Source organism: Manacus vitellinus, unplaced genomic scaffold, assembly GCF_001715985.3.
Source record: "Manacus vitellinus isolate BGI_N305 unplaced genomic scaffold, ASM171598v3 scaffold_18_pilon, whole genome shotgun sequence".
Classification (NCBI taxonomy): Eukaryota; Metazoa; Chordata; class Aves; order Passeriformes; family Pipridae; genus Manacus; species Manacus vitellinus.
In genome coordinates, this window is record NW_021939324.1 from 327,145 (window position 1) to 343,461 (window position 16,317).

The 16,317-nt window shown below is 38.9% G+C and overlaps 1 protein-coding gene across 1 annotated transcript in view; it reads right to left on the bottom strand.

Annotated features, from left to right (window-relative positions):
- The window catches only part of CCDC171 (coiled-coil domain containing 171), a 145,570-nt gene extending 130,182 nt beyond the window's left edge, over nt 1-15,388 (bottom strand). Inside the window, exons 1-7 of the mRNA XM_018070510.1 lie at nt 15,303-15,388; nt 12,558-12,622; nt 12,147-12,301; nt 10,468-10,600; nt 8,854-9,028; nt 5,046-5,227; nt 1,048-1,194 (exon numbers count right to left, since the gene is read on the bottom strand). Of these exons, the coding sequence (XP_017925999.1) occupies nt 1,048-1,194; nt 5,046-5,227; nt 8,854-9,028; nt 10,468-10,600; nt 12,147-12,193 (684 nt within the window). The 5' untranslated portion in view covers nt 12,194-12,301; nt 12,558-12,622; nt 15,303-15,388. The remainder of the gene's footprint in view (nt 1-1,047; nt 1,195-5,045; nt 5,228-8,853; nt 9,029-10,467; nt 10,601-12,146; nt 12,302-12,557; nt 12,623-15,302) is intronic.
- Nucleotides 15,389-16,317: the final 929 nt, after the last annotated feature.

A 16,317-nucleotide genomic window follows, 5' to 3' on the forward strand; every position in this document is an offset into this window, starting at 1 on the left:
TTCCACCTAGGCCAATATGTATAGATCACAATATATGACAGTAGATTTCCAGTAGAACTCTTTGAGGGCACAAAGGTCTACCTTAATGGTCAATAAGTCAGTGGTTTTAGCTGATGAGCTTTGATCTTCCCTGTAGGAATTTTCTTTTGTACTTCAGCTTCAAAGCAGGACTCTACCTACCTAGAAATCAATGCTTTAAACACTTCTTTTGCCTTTAAGAGAAAAACAACAGAAAACAAACACTGCTGAAAACTATGTCACTTGTTACTTTAAGGGTTCCTAAAATTCTGCAAGTGATAGTTCCTTAAAATTCATTGCAGAAAATATTTAAATATGTCTTAGTAGAAAACATACATAAGGATAAAGAATCATCCAGTCACTATACTTTTCTGCAATGACAAATGTTCTACCAAGAAAGTCTTGATCCAGACTGTACATACAGATAACATAGACATTACAAAGCCTCTAAGTGGACAAACAAAATGTTGAAACCTAGGAGAAAACTAGTAGTTTATTATAAGGAGCACGCTTACAAGATATTATTCTCAAAGACTTGAGACTTCTCAGCAATAGATGTCACTCAACAGACAGGAAAACTAAAACTACCTGTAGCAGTTAACTCTAGATAAGAAGAGGCTAATGTAACACCACTGTGATCTTCCAGTATGCTATTCCCTCACCTAGCACATCATCTAGTAATTTTCTCAGCTTCAGCAGATTCTCCACTGCAAATCCAATAAACCAAAAAGACAAGATAGACAAATTAAGAGGTCAGGGGAAATGTACAGACTTCCTGAAGTAAAGTTAGCCTTGTTTTCATGTTTACATAAAACTTTTCCCATCTGCTGTTCAAACACCAGTCTCAAGTCAGGCTCACAGTATAAGTGGCATTCACCTCTTCAGCCTTTTCTGCAAAACCAATGTTCAACATTTTCTTCATCAAGTAGACAGAATTCATAGCCTAACTGGAAGGTTCCATCCCTCAAAAATCAAATTGTTCAGTGTCAATGCCTGTTGAGCCTAATAGCAATAGTGAAAAAGCCTTACTTCGAGTTCCTTTTTAAGTTGCTTCTCTCGTTCAGTGCTGCATTTAAGTTCACGGGCCTGGCATCTCAGCACCTCCCTACAGCCACTGTGTTCCACCTCCACATCTCTCAATTTCTTGCGTATATTTTGCAGTTCATTATTCAGCTCCTAGGAAAAAAATAAAGCATTCTGAGATACCTTTTCCAACATAAAGTATTATAGCAGAAGGGTCAAAAGAGGAAAGCCAACTGCCTCAGAACAAGTTATTAAAATAATACACCAGCACAAGCCAGCAGAACCACTTGCCCAACAGCAGATGTGCTCACAGGTAATGTGTTGGCTCAAAACTCACTATGAACATGACCTTCTGCGGTAATACTAAAATCAGAGCCAATTCTCCATAGGAAATTTTTCTCTAACAGAGTACAAGGCTGCTGTTCCAATCTCTTCTCTCTCCCAGTTCAATAGTAATGATGGAGAGGGAAACAGTTAAGTGCATTTGATGACATGAAACTTAGGGACAGAAGCTCTATTTTGTTCTTATTTTAACTGTTAGAACTTCAAATCAAATCATTTATTGAAAGTTACTTCCATAAACAAATTTCTGCTATTCTGTGAAGGACTTTTCTGCCTACAAACTGAATTACTTAAAAAATGACATACATGAACTACAAAGTTCTCAAAAGAATAAAATAACTAAGCTGTTCCCCACCACAATTTCTGCTTTTGGAAGCTGAACCAAGCTACAAGTTGGTGTAAGTACCAACACTATTGCACTCAGTAGCACTGCTACAAAATCCTCATTCACACCACAACACATGCGGAGGAAAGTAGCCAAATAGTGAACCTCAGTAGTCTGGTATATATTTCAGTTGGAGGTCCCAGAAGTCTCAAAAAGAATAGCTTTGTTCTAGTGGACAGGAGTAAGTTTTTCCATAACTAGCATTAGAAACAAGCTATAAATCTAATGACTCAGCTGAAGGACCTCTGGAGAGCCAATTTGTTAAAATTACTTTCTGCGCAAAACACAGGAAGATTACCATAAGTCCTCCTGTTCATTTACTCCTACCATTTATCATGGCAAGAGAAATTTTGTGAAAATAAACCAGTTGGTCTGTAAATTCTGCTATTACTCTTACATCACATAATTTTGTTCCTGGAAATTACTAATCATAAGGTATGTGCAGAGTGGGGAGGAGAAAGAGAAGAAAATGAATTATTCATAAAGAATGATTCTTTGGAAGATTGAAGTTTGACAGAACCATGTTTATATATGAAGATCAAAGAAATATAAGTCTTTTCCAAAGTTTGGAAAACGAATTTTGGAAGTTCTTTCCGACTGAAGGTAGAATGTTTTGGCCACTCAAACACGACAAAAAGAGAATCATAACTCCCTTATTAACACAGTGTTAAGTGTTACTAACTACTAAGTGAAGAAAATAAGTTTGTGAGGGTTTTTTTCATGTGCAGGTACTATGTCACAATTTTTCTGGCATTCTCTGGAAAGGTAACAAGGAGCATGCATGTGGATTAAAAAATGTAAACCTCGGTAAATCAAAATATTGCAAAAATAGTCTATCTGCATATGGATTAAATTTAAGCTAATCCTCTAACTTTGCCTGTAATATCAAGAAATGAAGAGGCTTCTTCCCAGCAGCATGCTAAAAAAATTACTTTCACTGAAATATACAACTACTCCCACTTTTACCACATTGGAAAGATACAGAAATAGTAATCTCTTTAGATTTATCTTCCACATACTAAAAAAAGTGAGCTGAGAAAAGTGCACATGAAATAAGTAATACATAGCTTGCTGGAAAATACTACATCAAGACTTTAAAACATTTTATACTGGAAATGTATTTAACACTAGCAGCCTAAAACTGACAAAAATACTGCACCAAGTTTTTTGAACAAGTCAACATGACTTGTAGAATTTCAGAATTGTAAAGTCTATGAACTTTCCAGATGTGGTATGACTGTGTCAGACTATTCCAGCAGTCACCTGCACTTAGGAAGTTCAAAGAGAAACATACTTCACCATGTAAAAAAAACCCCGTTATACATACATGTATATCTGCACGTCACATACTTTCTAGACACATCTGCTTATGAAAAACATGCCTTTTTGTTTGCTTTTTTTTAAAGTGTGTATGAACAACACAACCGCACAAATAGGCTAAGGAAAAACTGAGCGCTTCTGGGAAGGAGTATTATATCCTGATTAACCACAAGATGATGCTATTGCACTTACTATTGAACCCCAACACTTTTTATCATGTACTGGACAGCACGTTAAGCACGCTCAACAGAGCACAATACAAACCTGCCGGAGAGCAGAGACGATTACTTTTCCTCCATATCATAGAGACAAATTTTAGTAGGTTAAGCTGACTTCATTTCCACGCCTACCTGAGCATTTTCATAGCCAAGTTCAGATTCACAGTTCATAAAGTGCATCTTTGCCAACCAGGATTTGTCATACATACCTAGAATCTCACTTCTAAGTACATAGTAAGACCACAATTAAATCTACTTTTATCTAGCTTTCATTTCTTAACTCAAAATAACTATAAATGATTTTAAACAGGACTGTAAATACACAACACATTTGAAGTCATAATTTATAAACCCCTCCTTTCAGATCTTGCCTTAAAACAGTTGAGGAATCAGCACACAGTACTTTTGAAATACACATAATTAAGGGATTCTCTCTGCCCTGTCTGTCGTAAGAGCTGCTTCTACAGGTGCCAGATAGAATCTGACCAACAGCACCATAACATAATACAACAGGTAAGTCTGATGTCAGAAACTGGCTATCAAGCTGCCAGGTAAGGGTGGTTTAGTGTCATTTGGGAAGACTATTTGGTACTATCCCCAGCTTGGAGCTGACTGGGCAGGAAGAAAGCAATCAGAAAATTTTCTACTGCTTGACCAGTGCCCAGACCAACTGGCACAAGTTTGTCACATTTTAAAAGGTGCTGTAAAAGAAAAGAATTTATAAAATTGATCTTTTAGAAGCAATCTGTTCTCTGCATCCATTATGTAATATAAATGTCTGTCAGCCTTAACAGAGCCTTTGCACTAAACTTCTTTTTATGAAGGATACCTACAGCTGAATACATTCTAGCTTTCCCTCAGAGGGTATTATTACATAGCTAATATACCATGTATTTCACTTGTCATTTAAACAGACAAAAATTATTAAAGTACATTGGTATCATTGTTTGTGTCCCTGTGGAGGAGGTAAAAGTTAGGTATGTTAAGTCAGCACTTCCATACTACAATACTACTTGATTTCTTGGAAACATATTTCAGTTTCGAATAGCTTGACTGTATTAAAAAAAAAGTTTATACCTTTATTACTTTTTACACATTTAACATCTGATTTATACATATCAGTGCAATACAATTTCGAAAATTACTTTTTTCAGGAAATACGATGAAATTAACTATGTGAAGAACAAAAACCGACAGTCTAAAATAGATCTCTTAGTATTAGGTAATTTTTATCTAACCAAATGGCAGAGTTTCCAACAATGGTTATTTTTCATACGTGGTATGGAGCGAATAATGTACAATGCTCAGCTGGAAATCCTGTCACCATTGTTCAGGTTCTCTGAAAGTATGTAGTCTTCGTATTATACAAATGATTTTCATATTCATAGGCTATTGGATATCAGACTCGGGGAAGTAACAGGGAAATTGAGTCAGTGGGTGTTGGGTGTCCCTGATGTTACTAACTCAGCATTACATGACAGTGCAAATGGACCCTGCACTGGTACCTTCGTTTAGGGGTTTACCATCAAAATCAGCCACAACACTTTTCATCAAAGCAAGAAAGACTGTGACACACTAAGTATAACTTTCTAAGGCTACATACTTCAGAAATATTCTGCAGTATTTAGCTATTTGGGGGATTTTTAACTAAATCAGAAAGACCTCAACCCACTACAAATCTCACATCAACAAAGTTCCAGCCATCATCTCATGCAACTTTCCAACAATTAATATCATACCAGCAAAATCCTTTCTACTTCATTTCTTTCCTTAAGAAGGAATATGTATTCATTGTTGTAAATTCTGTTGATATCATCCTTTGCCCTTGAAAGTCTTTGTTGTTCTTCTTCCCACTTCTGCTGAGCATTATGAAATATTTTCTCAGTCTCCATCGCTTTCTGCTGAAGGTTTTCATTGAGTACTATTGTTTACAGAAAAAGAGAAACAAAAAGTACAAGTAGCTCTGCAAAGCATGTCCAGAAAAAAAAGTATGATGATCATCAGTTCTTCAGTGTACTGTGATATCCTGTGATATACTGGAATATTAACACTTCCAGCACTGGAGAGCACCACCTTCATTACAAACAAACTATCAAATTTTGTGTTCCTATAGCATCTTTCACACAAGGAGATAGGAATATTTTAGAGATTTTTACAAATTAAAACTCTTCTCCTCTTGGAAAGGAATAAAAACTTGAGATAACTCTTTCAAGTGACCTCTCTATAGCATGGAGGATTTATTTTCAGATGTCTACATTTGGCCAGCTTATTTCCAAATGTAATGTTTGATGCAGATGTTAGTCTGTATCAGTTAAATTTGAGCTCAATTTAAGTGACAGTAAAGACAGGCACCTGCTCCATGCAAGGGAGGTAAACCCAAGACATGTTGGGCTAGCAAGCAAAGGTTTAGCTTTTCCAGTGAAACTTATAGCTGTGCAAGAGATCTGAATCTTCAGCCCAGCTTCTGTGAAAGCTCAAATGCCAGGGGAAGCTTCATTACCTGCAGGAAGTTTTATAGGAGCTTTGCTTAATTTTACTAACTGGCTTTCAGATGAAAATACTTTGTATTGGCCTTTCATTTTACTGAACACAACTAACTACACTGGCAATTAAGTGATCACCACTTTCTAACAGATTTTTATCTCAAATTCATCCCAGCTTTCTGAAATTTCTTCCTAGTCAGAGAAGAATGAAAAGAACAGAAGAGGTACGTTAAGACAACACAGAGAGTCAGTGGACACAACAATAGGAAAAGACTGTCGTATTCAATGAGAATGGCAGAAAAACAATTTGGAGAAATACTGAAGAGGACAAGGCATAAATGAGGCATTCTGTCTAAGAAGCTTTGTTGGGGTCACATCAAAGCACCACATGAGGTGAGAAAGGTTCCAAGTGACCAAGGAAAAGAAACTAAAGGATTAAGCACAATGATGATTTGAGGTTTTTTGCACTTGTCACAGAAACAAAAAGTTTGAGAAATTTTGACCAATGGAATTTACTGTCAGTTGACAGATTATAATTCTTGGCTATGGTACTGAAAGAAACTAACACACTGTAGTGGTTTGGATCTTGTTTTCCCCCAGAGGCTAAGAAAAGTGGTAGACCCCAAGGGGTGGAAACCCCTGGAAGTTTTGAAGTTCGGTCCAATGGGTGCTCCTGCAAAAAATGTAAACATATCACAAGCACGGGAAGAGATGAGTTGTAGTTTGGTTGTTGAGGAATGGTAGTCATGTTGTAGAGCCACGAGGAAGGGGCTCTGAGCCCCTTGGGGCCTCTGGGGCCCCCCAGCCCCGGTTGGGGGCTACAGGGACATGGAACAGTGTTAGTAGCTATGAACTGGGGGATGGTTCTTCACTGTGAGCAGAGCAGCAGCAGCGGCAGCAGAAGCAACACTGGCCAGAGAAGGTGGCAGAGAGCCAGGAGAGATAAGATGTGGCAGAGGCATTACAGCCAAGCAGGAGACACACAGTGTTGTTCCAAGAAAGAGAGCTAGCAGCAGAGAGACAGAGTTTGGGGTAAGAACTGTACCACACCCCCCAAAACTCCTTTGAGACCTCCTGGAAGGAAGAAGATGATGGACTCTTGCTTGAAAGAGCCTCGAAGTGCGACACGCACTGCAGAAAGGAGCTAGAGAGCTCCGAGAGGAATGCAGAGGGGGTGACCTTGGCTCCCCCCTCGCACTGCTGCCAAGGTGGCAGCCTGGAGGCAGGGCACAGAAGCCCTGCAAGGAGCTTGAATCTCCTGGAGATACCAGACTGTCACGAAGCCCCCTGTGCTCGTGATATGACCGTGGTGGAACGACCTTGTCTGGGGTTACGTAGCCCACGGAAGACCCCTTTGCCTGCGTCAAGGGGCCGAGGGAGCTTGGATACCTCCCTCGTGAGTGCTGGCAGAAATCCAGCTGTCAGCTGCTGCATGTGGAGAGGACAGACAGAGCGCTGCCTTAGAAGATTCTCCTGCTTTTGAGACTGGAAGGGATCTGTCCTTCTTTCCCTCCTGGACTTTTATTTGGAGGGGAGAAGAGATCTGATCCATTGTAAATACTATATGTCATGGTAGAGATAGTTGTTGATCGTGTGTATAATGTGTTATAATATTTATTTGTACAGTCATTGTAATATATTCCCTTTCCCCCATTCTGAGTCAGGCATGTTTTGTCTGGAAAAAAACATCTCACATTAGGTTAAGATGTGGAAGGGGGCTAGGACTAGGGGATTGGATTTTGGGGCTATCTCAAACCATGACACACACACACATATACACACATCCATTCAAGAAAACATCCCTTGTCTCTGCAAAACCCCTCCTACACCCTTTTTGTTCACCAGTCCCCTCACCACATGTTAGCCCAGTCCCTTCATGAAGGTGACAGGCAACATAGCAGACTGGGGTCACTGTGCTGTGGTTCCTCCATCAGCATCAGTCCCTTTTGAGTCCTGCCTCTTGGTGCTGGCATGGCACTACTCACTTCTAAATTGGTAAGGAAATTAGCAGTAGAGTGAGCATGCACAGAAAGAAAGAGCTTTTCTCTAGGTGAGAAACTAGCAGTTCAAGTCTTCAGCTTGCAATCACAGAGAAATTTCCAAAGGAAAAAAAATTCTTCCAGTTTGCAATCCATTAGATTTGTATATATCATGTGTTTCTCCAAAGGAGTGAAAGTTCAGCCTTCCAATTATTTTAAAAACAATTGGTACTTTTACTACTTGTAAGATTCAGAATCTGCTTCCATTCTTGGAAGGTTAAAATCTTCAAGAGTAGCGCTCCAAACTCCTCATTGAATATCAAAGGTTCATCAAACTCACAAATTCACCTCTTGTACTAGATTAAAAAGATACTATACCAGTTTAGGTAACTAAAAATGCACCTCACTTACTTGTAAGAATGAGAAATCTCTCTCTGTTTGAGGAGTATGAAGGAAATCTGAGTTTCTGAATATGAAAGTGCTAGGAAAAAAAAAGCCTAGATAAAATCATTCCTTTCCACATACTACTGTCACCACATGTATTACCTTTAAAAAGAGAAACAAAGATGACAAGAAGAAAATAAACCAGATAAGAACAATGAAAAGCGTGAAACATTTGAAAAGATGAAAGAAAATAGCAGTATGAGGAGAACTTCTGGAAGTAAAGCTGCTGCAAATATGCAAACAAATTAAGAGGAATGGATTTTTTTCTTTCTTTCTTTCTTTTTTTTCCCCTGAAATGGAAAAGGAAGGACTACTGGGCATGGAGATAACCATGATGTGGAGACAGTCAAATCCATCATGATTAAAGCTCTGCATATAGACACACAGGAAGGAATAACAGAAGGTAAGGAGCAAGAGGTAAAAAAAGGTCTGGCACGTTAGTTTTAATCCACATATGAGACAGGAATTTTGTAAACTCTTACGAGTTTTCAAAAGCAGATGGATAAAAGATAGGAAGGGTAAGAGAGATCCAAGAAAAAGAGCAGTAACTAGAAAATTTAATTAAGTCCCTGATTCTCACTTATCTTACTGACTTGGAACTGATTTAGCCTTTATCCCATCTTTGCTTCTTTGAAACTTACCTTGCAGTTCCACAAGTTTGTTTTTCGCATCACTTAACTCTTCTTCTGCAGTACACATTTTCAGATGGGCATCTTTTCTTGCAACTGCCAATTCATACTCCAGACTTTGTCGAATGGCCTCTCCTCTCTCAAATTCCGACCGTAATTTGATTATCTGGCTTTCATACTTGGACACCTAGAAAATAAATTTCTTTCAGAAAACTGGCAAAAATGTTCCTGTGAAAAACTGCGAAATGTTACAGAAATACACCTACAGAATATTTTTAAAAGATATTTTGAATCCCATTCACAACTGCCATCTATTTCCACTTGAATTTGAAATATACTCATGCAACTGCATATTTATGCCCATTTTGATACTTCTACTGGTTTCATGCAAACTGATCCTATTCCTGGATGAATTTCATGTATATTCAGCATACTCCTGTTTTTCAAAAAACACACTGCCTTAAGAAAATTAACATTCTAATACTGTCATCTTCCTGCAACTCAGAGGAAAAAATGCAACAACAGAAACACTATATTTCACAGACAATTTTCTGTGAAACTTTCCTTAACACTCACAAAAACAGTTACATTGGGACAGTAGACCGTCAGACATCTAATAGCTCACAAGTATATGCACAAGCATAACATTCAGTCCAGTAATGTCCAGAAATCAAACCAGAATGCTATTAATGTTAACAGAACAAACTAAGAATGAAAAATACTTTAAAAAGGGATATTATACAGACTAAGAAACATAGTGTAATCTTTGCTGCCAAAAACTGGATCCAGAAAATCAAATTTCAACACAAGAAGGTGGAAAGTAAATTACGTATTTCTTCAGAACATGTACAAAGTAGCATGTTCAAATGAAGTAAAAGAAAATACTTACTTAATCTTTTCTTTAGTTCGAATGTCAGCTTTCTCATTAGCAAACACACGAAAAGGTGGCCACTGAGTGTGGCACTGCTGTAACCGGTTTCAATTTATTGCTACGAGGTACACCTCCCACTCTTGCTAATGCCAATCTCGCAGCTGATAACCTGGTTTAAACTGTGCTGCTGAAGAAGGACTATTACTACTACAGGCAACAAATCTACTCTTAGCTGCCTGCTAGGTGCAGTTGATGTGGGTGTTCATTCATCTGTTTTTGGCGAAATCCAGCCAATAAGCCAAGTTTGCTGTTTCATATCCATTTATTATCCGAGTATGTACCCAAATTAAGAGACGCCTGCTTCTCCCACAATGATTTGCTCTTGTGCTTCAGTTAAGTCATTATTTTCCCACTGCCCCATCAACTGTGGGGTGATTCTATAAAATGGATCCCTGGAATTATCTTGATTAAAAGTAACAAACAAACAACCTCTTACATTGAGCTCGGGGTGCACAAAATTCTTCTGCAACACTTTGCTGTTCTGAAGTGCTCAGGTTACCTACATCCACCTTTAACTAACTATGACAGTAGAGGTGCTAGCAGTTCCTATGAGCAGGTATGAGGTCTCTACAGTGACACCTTCCTTGTTATTTTTCAGTTAGTGACTGTGCTTTTGATCCGCCACATGAGAGTATTATTTTAATGAAAAAAGAAAACATTTATTCAAGAGTAGTAAAGTGAATAAAAGTCTTTACCTCTTGATTGTGTTGAATAGTTAAGTCTAAATTTTCTGCTTTAGCTTGAAGAAGTTTCCATTTCAGATCTAAAACAGCATCCAAATCTGATTCACTGCTATTCTGGAGTAACTCACACTCCACATTATGTAAGCTGCAAAATAAGAATGTTATCAAAAAAACTGAGTATTCCTTTCAAGTTTAAATGCTCCATTATTTTAATTATTAGATTTTGAGTCCTAAGTTCTAAACATTCATCTAAGTAAAATTATGTCACGCAGTTGGAATCATACTATTCCTCTTTTGAAAAAAGGGTTATATATATTGCTTATTATGCAAGATATGACAGATGTAGCAGCAGGAGCTTAAAACAGATATGCACTTTGTATTTCCCAAAGTTGATTTCAGTATTTTTTTTATTATTTTTCATTATTTTCCTTATTGATTCAATAAACTTCCAGAATGCTTAAAAAACACCACTCCAATCACATACATTAAAATGACCAGCAAGGTTTTGGTTGCCTCCACAGTAAAGTTCATTTTTTAACATGGCTTACCATCTCAAAAACATCTCTGTCATAAAACAAATGCATATATGGGGTGCAAACCTCACTCTTCCAGATTTTTTTTTCAAAGATACATACATTTAAACTACAGAGAAGCAACTGATCACAAACAAAATACAAATTAAAGGTCTAGTTCTCTAAAACAATCTCTATCTTCATTTCCACTGCTATTTCAGTTAAAAAAAAAACAACTATTTGGCAGGTAGCTGGACCCACGTTTGAGCACCACAAGCTGCACCTGAGTCAGGACAATGTCTGGTATGAATACAGGCTGAGGGACAAACATATCGAGAGTAGTCGTGCCACAAAGGACTTGGGGGTGCTGATGGATGAGAGGTTAGACATGAGCCAGCAGTGTGCACCTGCAGCCCAGAAAGCCAACTGTATCCTGGGCTGCATCCAAAGCAGCGAGGCCAGCAGGTCGAGGGAGGGGGCTCTATCCCTCTACTCTGTTCTGGTGAGACCCCACCTGGAGTGCTGCATCCAGCTCTGGGGTCCCCAACAAAAGAAGCACATGGACCTGTTGGAGTAAGTCCTCACGAGGCCACCAAGTTGATTAGAGGGATGGAGCATCCCTCCTACAAGGAAAGGTTGGAAGAATTGAGCTTGCTCAGCTTAGAAAAGAGAAGGCTTCAGGGTGACCTAATTGCGGCCTTCCAATATCTGAAGGGAGCCTATAAAAAAGATGGAAAGAGACTTTTTACAAGAGTATGTAGTGACAGGATGAGGAGGAATGGCTTCAAACTGAAAGAGAGTAGATTCAGACTAGATATTAGAAGAAGTTCTTTACTGTGAGGGTGGTGAGGCACTGAACAGGTTGCCCAGAGAAGTTGTGGATGTCCTATCCTTGGCAGTGTTCAAGGCCAGGTTGGATGGGGCTCTGAGTAACCTGGTCTCATGGAAGGTGTCCAATCCCCCCACAGCAGGGGGATTGGAACTAGATTATCTTTGAGGTTCGTTCCAACTGAGGTCATTCTACGATTCTGTGATTTAATGACTGTATTGACACTGCATAGTTTGCATGTACCACACCATCTTCTTCAGTCTGAATTATGTACTTTCAGGGATCTAGAAAATAAACCACAAAAACAATAACTGTACTACTAGACTTAAAAATACAGAAGTGGAGCTCACCTTTTAGTTTCTGTGACAGAGCAGTTGACTTGAGAGGATGAACTCATGATGCCCAGTAGGCAGCTTTTAAGTCTATAAACTCTGGAAAATTAAGCCTTGACTTTTACTTCATAAGTTTCAAAGATTATTCTTCCATATCATAAAAGCATTAAAACCTGTAACAGAGACATGCTTTAGTTTATTTGGCAACATAATAAAAGAATCTTTGGTTAACACTCATGATCAGTTATGAAACAGTGTTACTACGTCATGTGAATAATTACCACCAACTGTAATTTTACATCAGTTTTAGTCAACAATGAGAACTGTACTTCTAATCTTAAATATTGTAGCTTAATATATATATAGTAATATAGTAGAATATCCACTGTCAAGGTTTTCAGAATGTTGTTAAAAATTATGTTTGCTTACATTGATCCTCTGAGTTCTCTATTCTCCTAAGAAGATTACAAACTCCATTTCTCTTCAAAATAAATCTATGGGAGACAAATGCATACACCATGATTGCATGATGTCTGACATCAGCTTTTAATATAGCAAGTCTTCCAAATGTTTCATAAAAAATTTTTGACTTGGACATATCTTTACTCTATATATATCAGCAATATTTAGGAGTATAAAGAAGAAATACTAAATTGAACATAACTCCATTCTAACCCAGTTAGAAAAAAATCACTAATTTAGTGTTACTAATAAAAAAGCAAACAATACAGATAACATATTTATAACATAGACTTTAAAAAATTCCATTATTTATTTCAAGTTGAACAGCAAACTCATAAATGAGCTCTTTCCATTAATTAAAGCAAGGTAACATGAAGAACAAGTTGTATTCAACACTTGAGACTGACAAGACATTAAGGTTTGTTTTTGGATGCTGCCGCACATGGACATCCATATTACAGTCCAAACAAGAAACTAGCCTGTACTCCATCTCTGGCTGAGTTGGAAGGGACCCATCGGATCAGGCCATCCTGGCCCTGCACAGGACCATCCCTAAGAGTCACACCATGTGCCCAGGAGTATTGTCCAAATGCTTTTTGAACTCTGTCAGGCTTGGTGCTGTGATCACTTCCTTGGTGCTGTGACCACTTCCAAAACCTTTTCCTGATGTCCAGCCTAAACTTACCCTGACTCAGCTTCATGCCATTTCCCCAGGTTCTTGTCACTGGTTGGGAGAATGAAGAGATCTGTACCTGTCCCACCTCTTCCCCTCAGGAGGAAGCTGTAGACTGCAATATGGTCTCCCTTCAGTCTCCTCGAGGCTGAACAGATCAAGTGACCTCAGCCGCTCCTCATACAGCTTCCCCTCCAGACCCTTCACCATCCTTGTGGCCCTTCGTTGGATGCTAAGAGCTTAATGTCTTTCTTATACTCTCCAACAGCAGCACTTGCTATAATATATTAACTATAAACTGATTTTATTCATTCCAGTTGCCAATAACCTGCACTAGAAATATGAAGAGGAAAAAACACATTTCAGCTTCAATGTATAATTTTAACAGAAAATGCTGCAAAACCAGACTTATTATTTCTAAAAATCCTGAGTTTATGGGTTTGGGTTTTGTTTTGCTCTGTTCTTACAGAAAAGCAGTATATTTATAAAGAATAGCTAGATATATTTGTGATTTTTATATATATAAATATAAACATAAATTCTATATAAATTTGTGATTTTTAACATCCACCCATCAGAATTCACCTTGGTACATGTGTTCATAAAACCCCAAACACTTAATTACCATACAACAGTCATTCACACTCCTAGAGAAAATGACGCAGCTTTCTTTTCATCTCAACTGAGAAAACAGTTAAGTCTTCATTTTTAAAGTACAGGCTGTGGTATAATTGTCTAAGTACCTCTTAAGGCCCACTGAATTACTGGTGACTTACACACTAAAAACTGTAACTTTATATAAGAGAAGAACGTCTTGACAGAGTATTTTGAGTATTCTACTCAACAAAAATCAATTGCTTGGATATAAAAAAAATGTGGTATCATGGTATGGGAAACTATACCTCTATTAAATGTGTCAAATTTTCACATTAAGATGTAGCTCTGAACACCATGAAACTAGTTTTTCATACCATACTTTGTTCATGCTTTATTGAAACTTATAGCAAAATCTGATAATGAACAGTAGAAAAATTAAAAAAAATTGGTACAACTAAAATTTTCTCAGAAATCTGTTTTTTCACCTCCAAAATAAAATTCGCTATCTCTATCCAACAAACAATAGCTGCAGCAAAAATAAAATCTGTCTCAAAACATAATCCAAATGTCCTCTGTCAACCCACATAATTCTAAATTATATGATTTATAATACTAATTCATAATTTCTGAAATTACTCTGAAGTCACCTGGGGGCAGGGGAAAATATCTAACTACTGTTTTCTGGGAATGCTAATGATTTTGAAAATGCAACATTCCTTTGTTAAGATACATATCCAAAGTTTATTAGGACACAAATGGATACACTCTGAAAACATGCTAATTCATTACAAAAAAAATATCCAAGTGGCATGGAGTGGCTCGTAAGACCTAAACAAAACAGTATAAGAAGTTTTTGCTTGAGGAGATAATACGTTCGAGGGGTGTTACCTACAAAACTTGCGTCATATTCTCCTCACAAACTTCTGCATACACTTAACTAACTTTATCAACGTCATTATTTAGACCGGATATAAGGAAGAGAGTCTTTACTGTGAGGATGGTGAGGCACTGGAACGGGTTGCCCAGAGAAGTTGTGGATGCCCCATCCCTGTACGTGTTCGAGACCAGGCTGGATGGAACTCTGAGCAACGTGGTCTAGTGGAAGGTGTCCCTGCCCAGCAGGGAGGGGTATGGAACTGAATAATCTCTCAGGTCGCCTCCAACCCAAACCATTCCGTGATTGAGATCACTCAAATTAAATCTAACCAGATTTATTTAATTTAAAACAGGCGTAACTAGCACACCTGAGCTGCAAAGTATAAAAACTTAACAGCACTTATTTCGGCTGAACGAACCACTAGGTTTTCATTAAAGCGAACCAAAAAAATTAAAGCAAGCTAAAAACCAGAGCAGCAGCATCCCCTCGCTCCGCTAGCCCCCGAGCGGCGCTGGCTGAAGCGGTGCCGGGGCAGAGCGCCGTGCTGGCAGCTCTGGAGCTTTACCTGGCACGAAGGGTTGCGGGAACAGCGGCAGGACAGAGCTCCAGCAGCAGCGCCCCGGGGCCGCTCCGGGAAACGCCGCGCAAACTGCTGGTCCCGCCGGGAAGGACGCGGCGCCTTCCCAACGGCAACTTCCGGCTGCGGCGGAACGTCATCATGGGGCCGTCATTGCCGGCGTCCCCGGCGGCAGCGGGGCTGCACCCTCATTGCCGGCATCCCCGGCGGCAGCGGGGCTGCACCCGCCTTCCCAAAGCTGCCGCCGTCCGAGCGTGTTTACAGCGGGGTAAGCAATCACAAACACGTTTTAGGGATTCTGAATTCAAAAAATATAATCTGCGTAAAGGAAATTAAAATGACGTGACTAACGTGAGAGCCAGATTGAGGTGTGGATGTCCTCCAATTCGGGACAGCGCATTTTTCACCCAAATTATTGAGAGAAACAAACAGGTGAATTATTTGGAAAGACCATGGGACAAAAACCACAGCAGGGTGGATGAGGGAGATGGATAATGAGGTTACCACTCCCCTTCTTACACTGATTCACAAAAATTACTTTAGACATAAAAGTATTGCTGCGTGCATGTAACTAAACAAACACCTTTCCTTATTTCCACACAGAAAAATACAACTGATATAGAGAACCATAGAATTATTTAGGTCGGAAAAGATCTCTGAGGTCAAGTCCAACCATTAGCACAGCACTACCAAGTACACCACTGCACCATGTCCCTGAGTGTCACATCTACACAACTTTTAAATACTTTCAGGGATGGGAACTCAACCACTTCCCTGGGCACCCTGTTCCAGAGTTGGTAACTCTTTCAGTGAAGAAATTTCTCCTCATGTCCGACCGAAACCTCGCTGGAGCAACTTGAAATTGTGTCCTCTTTTTACCTCTGAGAAGAGACCAACAACCCCCACAACCCCCTCGCTATAACTTCCTGTCAAGTAGTTGTAGAGAGCAATAAGGTCTCCCCTCAGCTCCCTTTTCTCAAGGTGGAAACAAATCAGAGTGATA